At 39.5% G+C, this 15,065-nt stretch overlaps 1 protein-coding gene across 3 annotated transcripts; it reads left to right on the top strand.

Moving 5' to 3' along the window:
• The first annotated feature begins 1,140 nt into the window (after positions 1-1,140).
• On the top strand, positions 1,141-14,213 carry LOC110990668 (uncharacterized). 3 transcript variants are annotated; one of them, XM_022255752.2, is made up of 9 exons: positions 7,955-8,072; positions 8,435-8,622; positions 8,989-9,105; positions 9,299-9,358; positions 9,886-10,524; positions 10,703-10,887; positions 11,298-11,362; positions 11,588-11,685; positions 12,008-14,213. In XM_022255752.2, the coding sequence occupies exons 2-9, from the start codon at positions 8,436-8,438 to the stop codon at positions 12,109-12,111; spliced, it is 1,455 nt and encodes a 484-aa protein (XP_022111444.2). In that variant the 5' UTR covers positions 7,955-8,072; position 8,435; the 3' UTR covers positions 12,112-14,213. The 3 variants fall into 3 exon arrangements, with proteins under 3 accessions (XP_086999680.1, XP_022111444.2, XP_022111443.2); XM_022255751.2 differs by lacking the exon at positions 7,955-8,072 and having other exon boundaries at positions 8,116-8,622; XM_087143554.1 differs by lacking the exons at positions 8,989-9,105; positions 9,299-9,358; positions 9,886-10,524; ... (2 more) ...; positions 11,588-11,685; positions 12,008-14,213 and adding an exon at positions 1,141-2,963 and having other exon boundaries at positions 6,094-8,072; positions 8,435-8,567.
• The last annotated feature ends 852 nt before the right edge of the window (positions 14,214-15,065 follow it).

Here is a 15,065-nt window from a genome sequence, read left to right as displayed (position 1 = left end):
TAGTGACAAGAGCCTCCAATATCCCGCGGTGATAAATTATTGGAAGCTGCAATTTATTTTGCCTCAAATTGATTGTATGGTTTGTACTTGCACATTGAAGACTTAAACTTTTTCTAGCGCAAACTACTATATTTATGGATATTCTCTGACAAACCTTATTTTGATTAAAATACCCTTATCATTTGGAAAGTGCAGAGGTTAGAATAACTCATTAATCAATAAATACTTGTAGTATTACTTTTTCTGCGTTAAACTCCTAATGCTAATATTCATATTAAGATTTATCCAATTTATTTTCTACATGAAATATTGCAGGGTATTTGTAATACAAAATTTATGACTCCATTGCGTGGGGTGATGCAAGTTCAGGAAAGATGTTCTCGTGAGTCACAGAGTTTAGTATGCAAATTCTAGGCTTTTAAGTCAGTGATTCGGCTTGTATTGTGTGTGACAGTGATTGTCATCCAAACGTACCTCAGATTGGTTATGGTTATACAACTTATTTGTTCTAAAATAATTCAGGTGTGTTGTTTGTGTATTGTGCTTCAATTTTTTTATAGCCACGTTCTTTTTTGTCAGTTTCTGTTAATTAAAGGTGCTATGTAAAACTGGTTATTATTATTATGTTCTCGTGTTTCTTGATTCATTATGTGCTCTAGAAACAGACGACATTTTTAATAGTTCACCCTTTTATATACATCTTACAAAGACAACACACTTTGTTTTCTTAAACTGGTATTACTGTTGTAGTAAAAGTGTCGGAGTCTTTTGTCAGTTCTACATAACTAAACAGTGGCGTAACTACGGGGGGCACAGGGGTGCACGTGCCCCCCCGGAGGCCCGTGCCCCCCCCCGTGCAACCCCCACATTTGAAATTTTGAAATGGACAAAAAATATATATCTACCTAGTTCAATTATTTTCAGTGCCCCCTGAAAAAAAATTGTGCACCCCCAGGTGCCCCCTCAGCTGTGGCACCCTAGTTACGCCACTGTAACTAAATGAAGTTCATTATCTACTTCCCTAGTTGTAATTTATTTCCAATTTGGTAAAACTGTCAAATAGGACTCAAATTTGCTGTATGGTTTTGCGTCTTCAATTAAGTGTGTTTATATCACATCTCTAATTTTTTAAATATTCCCAGTGGGCACACGACCCGTGAAAGACGTCTTTTTGTGGTCGTTATGTGGTCGTGCGTCGTAAAGTGGTCGTGGCCCAAAAAACGACGTCATAAAGACGTCTTTTTTCCTCTGTTAGAAATATTGCTTCAACGATAAATGACCACGAAAATTAAGACGTCTTTATGACGTCGTTTTGCCGTCGTTGTCAAACCATAGGTGATACACATACAGTGAAAGGATAAAATGACGTCTCAATGACGTCTTTTTTCCTCTGTTAGAAACATTGCTTCAACGATAAATGACCACGAAAATTAAGACGTCTTTATGACGTCGTTTTGCCGTCGTTGTCAAACCATAGGTGATACACATACAGTGAAAGGATAAAATGACGTCTCAATGACGTCTTTTTTCCTCTGTTAGAAACATTGTTTCTACGATAAATGACCACGAATTTAAGACGTCTTTATGACGTCGTTTTGCCGTCGTTGTCAAACCATAGGTGATACACATACAGTGAAAGGATAAAATGACGTCTCAATGACGTCTTTTTTTCCTCTGTTAGAAACATTGCTTCAACGATAAATGACCACGAAATTTAAGACGTCTTTATGACGTCGTTTTGCCGTCGTTGTCAAACCATAGGTGATACACATACAGTGAAAGGATAAAATGACGTCTCAATGACGTCTTTTTTTCCTCTGTTAGAAACATTGCTTCAACGACAACTGACCACAAAAATTAAGACGTCTTTATGACGTCGTTTTGCCGTCGTTGTCAAACCATAGGTGATACACATACAGTGAAAGGATAAAATGACGTCTCAATGACGTCTTTTTTCCTCTGTTTGAAATATTATCTTCAACAAGCAATACATGAAACACACGACGTCTTTACGACGCTATTTTATAGTCTTTGTCAAACATGTAAATACGTATAGCAGAAAAAAACAAAAACAACGTCTTAAACACGCCTTTTAAGTTTTATCTTCACCAACCCAAACCGATGTAGGCTAATCTTCATGATGCCGCAACCGTGAATATATTCAGGCCGACGAACGATTTGGTCCGCATCGCGTGTTTAATTGACCTATCGCCGTTTGCCAGCCGCCCCCCCCCCAGATAACCTTACGAAAGTCTCGGATGTTGCACGTTCTCACTAGATTTTCCCGCAAAATGTCAATTCCCGCCAGAAATCAAACTGGCATATTGCCAAATCCCGCCTGCAGGTAACTGTTCTGTTTGCCTCATCTATTTGTAAAGAGGGGTTTTTTGAGATAGCACTGCAGCAAATGTCCATTTTACAGTGAAATTTTAACGTAACAGGAATCGTGAGTGTGCTTCATTGCACATGCATGTGCATTATGATTATATTGAGTGCAACGACCCTTAACCCCCTCCTCCGATTTAAAATGACATAACATTACATTACCCCCTACATTTAGAACGGACGATTTTCATGCATATGCTCGCAGCGAATGGCTTAAAAAACCTTAGCATGCGAACCGCGCCATATGGCTCTGGCCTAGTCTTAGCTGGTTCCAGCCTTTCGATGAGACTCTGAGCAAGCCGACTGGAACCAGCGATGGCAAAGACTGAGGCTATGTCCAAAACAGGCTTCTGGAACTACGGTTAGGTCTATTGCCTTTGGCGTCTACACAAATTTCCAATGGAGTAAGGATCTTCAGGTCAGGGAACCAGACTACTTCATGCTTTGAGTCGACAATGATTTGAATAAAATCGAAATTAGTTCGCCGTTTCGAGTATTGCTACACAAGCAGCAAGTGTCCTCCAAAGAAGTTCCCAAAGAAGAGTACGACAGGTTAGGCCCTTCCTTACTTTTACAAGGTAAGTGCTTATAAAAGTGCTACTCTTATACTTTCACCCACCTGGCATTTGGAAATAAGCTACTGACAGAATCAAAAGTATTCGAACCTTCGAGTTTTGGTCGGCTTTTATAAAAAGCATCTAGCTCCACTAAGTTGAGCATTAGTATTTCTCTTTTACGATTTGGACGGGATCGTTAGTGGACAATCCCCTCCAAAATCGTAAACTTGAAGAGGAATAATAACGCTCCACTTAGCAGAGCTAAAAGGCACCATTGCAAGTTGTGCTTATTGGCTTGCCATCTATCATTTCAATTTTTTTCTTCGCTTTTTACGTTTACTCTTAGAATTCTTTTATTTTGTTACTTGGTAATGGTATGGCTTCTTTTGCTCTCTTAATTCGGCCCTTCCCTTTTTTGTTGACTTTTTTGTTTTGTTTCCATACTTCATTTAATTTAGACCGTAGATTTCGGACATGTTTAATGATTTTGTTATTTTTGGACGTGTCTCAACTGGTCTGCTGACATTTTTATATCTGTATATAAGGATCCTTGCCATTGCCTCAAAGAGGCATATTTGCAGAATACCCTGCCACTCACCTTGCCCATGCACCTCGTAGCTGCGGATACCGCGGATACGTTGTCACACTTCCATCCACAATCGTACGTAGTACTAGGACCCACATTTTGAAAAATTCTTCCGCCATCTCCATTCACTCTGTGTTGCATGCAGGACGCGTAAGGCCCTCTTGGTATCCCCGTATCCGCGTAGCCGCTCCCCGGGACCCATAATGGACTCAGTTTGAAAATTCTTCTTTCACTCTGCGTTGCATGACGCACAAGGCCCATGCACTTCGTATACCCTATATCCGCGTAGCCGCTCCCTAGGACCCACATTGGACTTACAAAAAAATTTAATCTTCCCCTAGTGAGTTCTCAAGAATGACTTCAATGCTGTACACAAAGTGTTTAAAAATGTGTTGGTGAAATTTAACGTTCGTGGCATATAGCCCCTCCAGAGGGAAATTGCCATAGAAAACACCCCCCACCAAAACTGCAACATGCCAAAGACAGCAGGGAGGGCCCTTAATTGTGCCTGGTTACTTTCATTATTTTGCCATAATTATTTTTAATCAGACAGCCTATATGGCCTTCTGTCTTTGTCCCATCAGGGCAGCTTTATCTCAGTTGATAAGTGGCTGAATTAATACAATTTTATCATTCTCTTCTCTCAAGTTATAAATGTACTGATAATTGAGTGAAATTAATTAATGAAATATTATTACTATTATAGACTGACATGACTGTTTTTGTTTAGGGATTTTAATATTGAATGTAATATTTTAAATAGCTTTTGCATATATCGGACATGATATTTTGTCTCTGAAATACGCTCTTAATTCATGGAAAGTACTTTTACTCATGAACCTTCGCACTGCAAGGGTTATGTGGGTTTCGCTGCAAAGTTCCGGGAAGTTCAAGAACACATAGGGCAAATTCGTGATTCTCAGAACGATTGACGGTGTATACCAGTTCGGTATGTTTGAGTAAATTGCAGTGCTAGATGAAATAATATAGTGATTGAAAGTTTCGTTTTGAGGCTAATATTTCCATTATGGCCAGTTCCTGCACAGAGACAAGCTGAAGCAGGGCACGGTCAAGTGCCGTGGGAATAGTATATTAATCCAAATAGTGGAAATTTGCCGCATAATGAGTTGGTCAGCCAGTGGAATGTGACCCATGGACTACATGTAGATTGGAGTTGGGGCAGCTAGGGGCAAGAGGTTACAAAGTTATGTACCCCTTGAGGTTATACATTCAGGGTATATATATTGGGCTGGCCACCAGTTGGTGTTTGTCATTAAGTCTCGGTGTAATGGCTATACTGATTTGATGCATATGGCTGCAGAAAATCAACAAATATTCTTTTCTGTTTGCATCTTTGATTAAAACGACTTTCATACGAGTATATATAAGCCAAAGTAACCATACATCCTCAATTCGGTCTTCTTCTGTCTTTGCCCTATCCAGATGCACTGTTAAACGTTGCCAAAGGACACAAAAACATGATGTTAAAAAAGGAAGAAAAAAGCACGGGAGACCATGTCCAGAAAATGACTTAGCAAGTACCAACCGCACAGAATAGTATTTCGTCTAGCTCACGTAGGCTATTACGAAATACGCTGAGCAAAATTTGAAAAGGTCTACGGATGTGTCAGCGATGGACATGAATAGGAAGCAAATTGCACGTGACAATTTAAAATTGAAAATTGGACAGAGGCTTTAATTAAAGACCATCATGGGACCATTTCTGAAACGGGTAGCCTATTTTAAAATTGCCTAACACCTGGAGAGTCTATACCTTGTGCTTATCGTAATAAGAAGGCCTCATTCAAGTTGTGTTCATCTCAAAAGTCTACTTCCTTCCGATTTTAACGCATTATAGGGAATGGATCAGCGCAATTATGGGGAGTAATTTCCTGATCAAAATCCCCCAAAGGTGTTTACTGTTTGCATTTTCGAGTGGCAACTGAATTGGCCTATGGGTGCAATCGGAGGAACTTAAACACGACAAAACGGGGGTTTGAAATTCATCTTAGGCTAACACAAAGCAAATCACGATGAAAAGCGTGCACTGAGTCTGTAAGGTTCAATGATCGTGTTTAGCATGTCGGCTGACCAGTACTGTATACTATGGTGAGACTAAATGAATGTATCAGAAAACTGAATTTGCTTCCAGACATGCCAGCTTTACGCAAGGGCACAAAAGTTTTGTTGTCACGTTTTCGAAATGAGAGGACAGACCCATGTACTGATGTAGCCCCACGCAAGGTCTTTCCAAAAAAATAAATGAATGCCCCACTAATGGTCTTTCAAAAAGGGAAGAATTTCAGAGTAAGGAGTTGGGAATAATGATCATTTCTGGAGCACACTGTCTGACTATTTCATCATTGTTTCATAATGCCAGTTTGTGAATTGCAACCTCGGGTACGCAACCACTGTACGTAAAAACTTTTTTACCCACGTCCGCCTGGAAGTCGTCCAGAAGGTTTTAATTAAGAATCACGGGACTACTGTCTTAATCATTGAGCTTTACGACGTCAAATAATTTCATCAGAGTCATAAAATGAGTTTGCTGTGAATTCAATATAGGTTACTCGGGCAATGGCTTATTACAAGACCTGGCGCAGATGTCGGGCTGAAGTCCTTACTCTAGCTGCAAACAGTAGTGGTGATGAGGACAACCAGCCCATCTTTACAGCATCCCAATACCCCAGTGGAGATGAACACGAAGATTTTAACGATGCTTTACCACAGCCAGTACAGGCAAACAGTTCTGATAATGGAAGTGGTGACTCTTCAACAACGCTAGAATCTGATTTAGACTCAGATTTGGAAGATTACATGTATGACTCGTCAGGAGAGTCTGATATCGAAATAGATACAAACGACACACCCACATTAGATGACAAACTCCGAAAATGGGCAACTGAAAATAATCTCACTCGTGCATGTGTAAATGGACTGCTTGTAATTTTAAGGCATGAAGGACTCAGGCTTCCAAAAGATGCACGCACACTTCTCAAAACGCCAAGAAATGTTGTTGTTGCGGAGAAATGCGGAGGAGAATATGCTTATTATGGAGTGGAAAGATACATAACTAAAACTTTGGTAAAGCAAGAGAACTTTGTTGAGGAAAGGAACTTGATATCTCTAAAGATCAACATTGATGGAATACCATTGTACAAGTCATCGAAAGACCAATTTTGGCCCATACTTGCATCATTTGGCAATTTTCATCCAGGTGTTGTTGCGCTGTTCCGTGGCAAAACCAAGCCAGAACCTGTCGAGCATTTCCTACAAGATTTCATTCATGAATATTCAACTCTTGTTGATGAAGGCATCACTTATGATGATAAAAAGTTTGCGGTACATGTCGAGGCTTTCATATGTGACGCCCCTGCGAGATCATTTTTGAAATGCACGAAAGGGCATTCTGGATACCATGCCTGTGAAAGATGTACAGTGAAAGGGGCCCATGTTGGTGGAAGAATCACCTATGACACAGTTGAAGAAACTGCTTCAAGGACTAATGACCAGTTCCTTGAAATGGCCTATTCACCAGATCACCAACTTCAACGATCACCGTTGATTGAGATAGGATTCCCATGTGTAACGTCCTTCGTGCTGGATTACATGCACCTGGTATGCCTTGGGGTCGTTCGAAGAATCTTAATTTACTTGAAAAAGGGACCCCGGAAATGCAAACTGTCCCAACAGCTTCTGAACAGAATATCAGAAAAGTTGTCTTTTCTCAACGGACAACTACCCTCGGAGTTCGCAAGGCAACCTCGCTCACTGGACGATTTAGAACGATGGAAAGCCACAGAATTCCGCCAATTTGTTTTGTATACCGGTCCTCTTGTGTTAAACGGAATTGTAGATGACAATTTGTACGTACATTTTCTCACTCTCACAGTTGCCATTTCTATCTGTTTGGATACTCATCATGATAAGCGAAATGAGTATCTTCCCTATGCTCGACAGTTGCTAAACTACTTTGTTGAAAACTGCCAACACATCTATGGACCTACATTCAACGTCTACAATGTGCACAGTCTGACCCACTTGTGTGAGGATGTTGATCATTTCCAGTGCTCCCTTAACGAACTGTCTGCATTTCCATTTGAGAGCAAATTGAACATTGTCAAAAAACTGGTGAGAAATGCACATAATCCTATTGCACAGGCCACAAAACGAATGATGGAATCAGAAGAAGCTGGGGCAGATAAAGCAGTTCATCGAAACCACCTACACATTTCTGTCAAGAGAAAGGACAGCTGTTTTTTGTTAAGAACAGAACAATTTGCTTTCGTTAAAGAAAAACGCAATGATGGACACTGGGTTTGTGATATCACAAGAAAACGACATCTACAAAATTTGTTTACCCGGCCTTGTCAGTCCATGCTGTTTAACATTGCATTCATTACAAACGATAACATCGGGAATTGTAGGAGACAGATTCTTCATGAAGATGAACTGTACCACAAGGGCATTTGTCTGGAATACAATAATGGTTTTGTGTTGATGCCAATGCTGCATGGTCAAGGAAGACGATAACATGTTGCACTGTAAGAATGTTTCTATAAATTTGATTCATTTTACTGAAGTTAATACATATTTTATTTAAAAGTGTTCTTGCCTAACACTCACATAAGATCCTGGGGAACCTCATACAACGTACACATGGGGATGTACTTGTAGGTCCCAATTTTTTTCTTGTTTTCATGAAGGTGGAAACAAGACATGCTTTGTGAAATGTGAATTTGACGTTCAGTCGACAATATGGATCATTTAAAGTATCATTAAATTTTGGGGGGGGTGTCCCTGTAATGTCAGTGTTTGTTTTGGAGCAGTCCAATTTTTCTCATCTGAATTACCATACATGCTTACATCAACTACCATACATGTAGGGATGATTTATGTTTTTCAGGATGTATTCAAGAGCAGTTTGGAGGGAGGAAAAGAGAGAGGAGGAAGGCACGGTCCCGTCCAACTGGATCAGAAACCGCATGTTGTTTTGGCCGCCAGGTCCGAATGCTATCAAGGCATATGAATCGCGACAAGAGCCCCGTGACAACTGGCGACAGTTTCCCCTGGTTAAACTTAAGCTTTCCGCAGGTAGGCCTATGCATCTTTTAATGTACAAGTATGATCAGTTCTGTGCTATTGACAAAATACAGATTTGGGGTTTGGCAAGTGCCTGCAGTTAAGCATAACAGGTAATTACCGGAATGTACATGTTTGACGAAAATGATAATATTTTTCAACTCTACATGTACATGTACCTTCCTGGGGTGTTTGCAAAATCATAAAGATTTTTTTCGGGAAATTGTAAATAAACTTTACACTGCTGTCATACAAAGGTTTCTTGCTTGTAGCAATTATGTGACAAACCAAAGTGTGAATGTTTAGTGTAAAATTTGCATGAACCCTTATTTATATTCTCCCGGATATTCTAAATGTGTTTCTGCTGTTCTTGTTAAGATGACCCCAAAACATGTGACAGTTATGATGACACAACAACAGCTGAGGCCAGTGAAGAAGAAACTGAAGAAAAACGATCCAGAAAGAGGAAGACATTTGGGGAAGACTTTGAAACCGGTAATAATTAATACAAATACAACTCATATTCTGTAGGCTACAAATGGCGGGCATTACTCAACTTTCTCAAAAATATATGTTGCGGCACACAACAAAAAAATTACTGCACGCACTGTAGTGTGTGCAGATACATGCATTCAAATCACAAGACCTTAGTTAAAGCTCATTATCCACAAAAGTATCTTCTTTGCAGATGTGTTTCCTGAGAATGAGGAGCAAAACGTGGTTAAAGTGAGTGGTGGCTCCCCTCAAGGTAAGTTACCCAAATACATACAATTCTGTACATTTATTACACTACTTTAATATTCCACAAGAACCCTACTAATTTCAACAATCTAAATCCAAACCAGTCCCTGTGCATAAATTAGTCTTGCTTCTACTTACTGTTCCACTCAATCATTAAAAATTGATATCAACTATCATAATTTTTCTGCGTGAGATGACGTAGTTTTACCAGAAATTAACCCATGAAAACTTCAATGGATTATGTCCCTCACTGGACACAACTAGGCAAGACCATATCGTTCTGTACTCAAAAGTGTAACAAGTCACGAACGATGAAGTGTTATCTAGTACAATTTGATAGTGCCATAACTCCGTCAACACATTTTGTTTGTAATGTACATACACACGTGCAGTAAACTTCAATATTGTCTAGGCAAATGTGTGGGTGAATGGTTTGCAAAGCATGGAATCAATATATTTTTGAGTTCTGTAAAACTACAAAAACTCAAACTTTGAAATGAAGACAATTGCAACAAGGTTTTTTTTTGTCTACAGATCCCTTCAGTTTGCCCTCTGAACCAAAGAAATACAGACTGACTGTCTCACCTGGATCAACTTCACATCCCAACTCCACCTTGGGCACAGGATCACCGGGATCGATCTCATCTTGCGAATCGCCCAGATCAGTTACACCTCCCAACTCACCTGCGTCCACCTCATCTGTTGGTTCACTCATGTCCATCTCATCTCCTTCCTCCCCTGCATCTACTTCAACTCCCATCACCTTGTTTGGTGGGTTGTCCTCTAAACATGGTGATAAGCTGTCAATATCTGGCAGCAGCAAGCCATCGTCGCCAAACTCTGGCAACAGCAAGCTCTCATCGTCAAAGCCTATTAGCCGCAAACAAACATCGTTGAAGTCTGTCAGTGGCAAGCCATCGTCGCCCAAGTCCAAAAGCAGCAAAATGTCACTGGCGTCAAAGTCTTACAATGCCAAGTTGTCGTCACCTTGTGGCAGCGGGAAGCTAACATCATTGAGAAAGTCTCGCAGCTGCAATTTTTCAGTGTCATCAAGACCCGCCAGCGGCAAATCAGTGTCTTCAAAATCTGCCCATGACAAGTCATCACCGAAACCTGGCAGTGGCAGTTTGTCCTCCGAGTCTTGCAGTGCTTCTTTTCCCATGTCTGACGCAAGTAGGTTTAATTTCATCATTATGTTACTGAATACAAAGTCCGCCAATATATCTTATGTTAGTTTAAAATAAAATTAAGAACAATTATGGACACGTATTAGCTGTTCAGGAGTAGCTCGAAGAGCACATTGAACAGTGTTGTAGATGTTTACATATAGTTTCCACCTGCTTGTTCAAAGGATTTCAAAAGAGGGTTTTACATCAGCTTGTCGAGGTGAAAGAACTTCTAAGTAAACTACTGCGCCAATCTGAAGGTTGTATGTTAGGAGATGAAGAGAAAATCGCCCAGGACCCTGTCAAGACAAAAGAGGAGTTTCTGGATCTTGAGAAGAAACTCCTGGATGTCACCTACCGCTCTGCTTTGGTATGAATCTGAATGACAGTTTTTATAGTGATCATATTTTTATTATGTTAATCCATAGCAAGTGTGGCTCCAATAACTTTTCCTCATTCTGTATTATGCATTTTTCCATATCATATATCCTAGAATTACATGATAACAACGTTTACACGTAAAGGAGAGCAACAAAATGTCCATGTACAGGACTTGGCTTGTCATTAACACAGTTTATCTGCATGTGCTTCCTACCCTCCACATTTACTCATCAACTGTGCTTTAGCAAACATATACGTTATCATCCAAAAGGGATGTAGTGTATCATATGGTGCTTCTGTCACATTATTTTGTATTCAATTTAGCCTTTGACTTTAAAATTAAGCAGCATTGTGATTGTCCTATTTACTTAGGTTTTTTCTCAACTTTTTCTCTTTTAGGTTGCTTACTGTAGACGAGTTGGTGGAATTGACATGAAGGATATGGTTCGAAATGTGTTGAACAGGTCAGTAAATGTAACTACCTGTACATGTATGTCTATATATGTATCTATTACTAACTTTCTTCGTGCATTGAAACACATGGTCCTGTTTCTATCTTTTGGAGACACTTGTGGCAACAGTACGGCTAAGCCAAGGTGCACATACCCATTGTGGTAGAGACAGTGAAAAATGACTGGTTTGCTGCCACTAATTGTCTTCAGAGTTTCGTATTATTGATTGTTTTGCAGGATGATGACCCCTTCCCTTCAGAGTGAGTTCAACATGAAGGGACTGAACAAGAGTAAGATGGCATTTGGAAAAACTGCATTATGTGCAGTAATCGAAGGTAAAAAAGTAATATATATGTATTGTTCAAGCACAGCTAGAAAAGCTACTAACAGATCAATCAATTGACCTTGTTATTATTTTAGCAGTACTAAAGTTGTTTTGCGCAGTAACAATTAGTTGTTGCTATTAGGATACATTCATTGGCAGTATGTGATGCAATACACAATATTGGCCACTCAACGAAAGATTTTAGAGACACTTGGTGGCAAAAAAATTTCTTTTTTATCTACAGTAAAAGACCAGTTTATTTGCTGCCACCAAAGTCCTTACAGTTTTCTCCGAAAATAAGTTGTCATTTTCTTCTTGTGTAACATTTGCAGAAAGCGTCGTTGCTTCACACAATACAACGGTGTCTGAAGTAAGACAGCGGATTGCCAAGTACTTGAAGTACTCTTATCAGAGACTTTGCAAGAGCTCTGCATAATTCAACAGGCATGCACATAGGCATTGAGTCTTATTGGGTCTTATATTGCAAGTAAAATAGATGTATGTATATGTACATTGTTTCCTCGGCTTTATTTTGTCAGGTTTATGAAGGTAGACTGCAGCCAATCTAGTGAATCATATAACCTGTTTCCTGGCTGTTTACTTTTGGAGATTTTTACGAAGTAACAAACTAGCAAGTCTGATTGTTTTTTTTGGGGGGGAGGGGCATGGGTAAAATATTTTTCGGCATTGCAAATGACCAGATCGTTGTTGGGGCTGTTCAAAGGAAGGTCTGTTTTCCAAAAGCTTTGACAAACCACTTTGTGAGACAAAATTTTCTCAAAATCGTGTTCCATTTTTCCATTTCATTTTAAAATTCTAAGCCAACTCGATTTGAATTTTGCGTTCAAGCATGCAACTTTTCATCAACTGATGTCTGTTTTTCTACCTCTCATAAATGCCATTACATGTACATCTAAAACGTATTTTACTAAGTCTTACCTGGTTGGAAATGTTTTGTTTTGCCAAATATTCGGTTACATGGCTTATTATAGTATTTGTGTGATTAATATTTCCCATTCTTGCCTTGTCCGTAAACGTACAATTTTAAACCTTTGAACTGCACTGTTACAAATTTTTCTGTACATTAACAGAGAATTTTATGCCAATTGCGATTACAAATGTCATGCTAATGTACAGAGGCTCATTTTGTACATGAACAAATTTTTACCTGTGGATTCACGAAGACGTTGCCTTCTGACTAAAAGCAACGGAGACGATGTTCAAAGAGGTTTCTTACTAGGTTGAGGTTGGGTACCTACGCGTTTCGTCGATGATGACATTGGCGCGTTTGGTTTCTTTTTATGTGCTAAGACACATTTCCTCCCGATTGATGCGCTAGGATCACAGTTGCTACAAGACTGATCTATAATGGCACGCAGCTTGCTTATGTGCATCGCTTTTTCTTTCCAATTTGGTCACAGTTGGCGGGATGGCAGGTTGAAACCATATTTATTTTAGCAATTCTTACTTTTTGGCACACAAGGTGACTCAGAATAAAATTCTCCACAAAAACATTACCTTTTACTCGCACTAGTAAGAAACACGAGCAAAATGGCAAAATCACCTTTACGAAAGTGGTTTTGGGCACCAAAGACAATATGCAAATATATGTTAATTGATGTTACACAGGTAAATTGTACATTATGCGGCTAAGTGTACATGTACCTAGTTTCATTTTCACGTTGATTGTGCTGGGGCAATTGCAATGGTGCGTCCAAAGCCATTGAATTTAACAGAAATATTGGTACATAATATTTGGGTAGACTTTCGTTTTCAGTAAAGTGTGCTAACGGGTTATTTGTAAAGAACGAAAGTTAGATAAATAAAAAAATCATAATTCGTTGTAATCAGTCGCTCTTGTCAAAATTTATTTTACAGCCAGGCAGCGTGTTAAGTCATGTGAACGTCTTTTTATCGTAAGTAAGTTTGAAAAACAAAAAAATTTTGACTCGTCCAATGCAGACGTCTTTTTTCCTTGATATTTCAAGGATAAAAGACGTCTTAATGCCGACGTCTTTTACTGCTCAATATGCTGACGTCTTTTACTAGTCTCAATGTTGACGTCGTTTACTAGTCGCAATGTCGACGTCTTTTACTAGTCGCAATGTTGACGTCTTTTACTAGTCACAATGCTGACGTCTTTTACTAGTCACGATGCTGACGGCTTTTACTAGTCACAAGGCTGACGTCTTTTACTAGTCATAATGTTGACGTCTTTTACTAGTCGCAATACTGACGTCTTTTACTAGTCGCTACGTTGACGTCTTTTACTAGTCGCAATGTTGACGTCTTTTACTAGTCGCAATACTGACGTCTTTTACTAGTCGCTACGTTGACGTCTTTTACTAGTCGCAATGTTGACGTCTTTTACTCGCCAAAACGCTGACGTCTTTTTCCAGTCAGACCACTGACGTCGTTTACTTGTCAGGGTGCTGACGTCTTTTGGCTTTGCATATACGACTCAAAAAAGACATTTATAAGACGTCAATATTAGACGTCTTTAAGACGTCATAACGACGTCTCGTGCCCACTGGGTTATTGAAGCTATACTACCCACTTTTATTCTTTCAAGATAGAACAATTCAGTTGAATTTGGGCAAAATCCTCGTTTATTTTGTGGTTCATGGAGTCGAATCAACATTGGTGTGTTATTCGAAGAATGCAGCATCAAAAATCTATACAAACATGAAAGAATTGTTGAGACCGTTTAAAATATACAAGGGCAAATGAACACAATCCCACCCCATTCCCACAAACACCTTGAATAAAATAGATTATTGAAAGTGTAAATACAAAGGAAAAGGAGCACGTTCAAACCTTGTAAGAACCTATCAACTTGTACAAAATTAATAGACCTATATTTTTCAGAACCCAGCAAAAAGTACTGGGGTCAATGTAAGTAGCATCCCTACTCGAGATGGGATCCCAGAACACACGCAGTACTTGTACAAAGTGTGTTTGCATTTTACATGTACAATGTACATGCATTTACACTAGGGCTGTGTACACATGTACTGGTAAACTCTTTTACTGTGTACATGTAAATGTAGGCCACTTTTCCCCCTTAGTATAATTTTCTGTGACCAGTTTGTATAAAATACTCCCAGAGGAGCCATTCACTGAAGCTTGACCGGGGTTCCCGGTCAACCTGTGGTTCTATGGCATAGTCATTGGTGGGGCAATGCCAAGTTAATAGACTGACCACCGGTACGAGGCAAGTCTGGATCGGTTAGATGTTGAGTGATTGGATAGATACCTTTATCCCCAGGGAGACATGCTACCATTATTTTTTTCTTCTGAAAGGATGTGGAGATTTGAAAGATTTTAAATGGGAGAAATTCGTAATGACGTTCGTATTTCAATGAGAGCATTTTGGACCTTAACCCCCAC

The sequence above is a fragment of the Acanthaster planci genome, linkage group LG11, assembly GCF_054643075.1.
Source record: "Acanthaster planci isolate LZ-2023a linkage group LG11, COTS_SCS, whole genome shotgun sequence".
Lineage (NCBI taxonomy): Eukaryota > Metazoa > Echinodermata > Asteroidea > Valvatida > Acanthasteridae > Acanthaster > Acanthaster planci.
The sequence above is the reverse complement of the archived record's forward strand: the minus strand, read 5'-3'. Positions and strand labels throughout refer to the sequence as shown.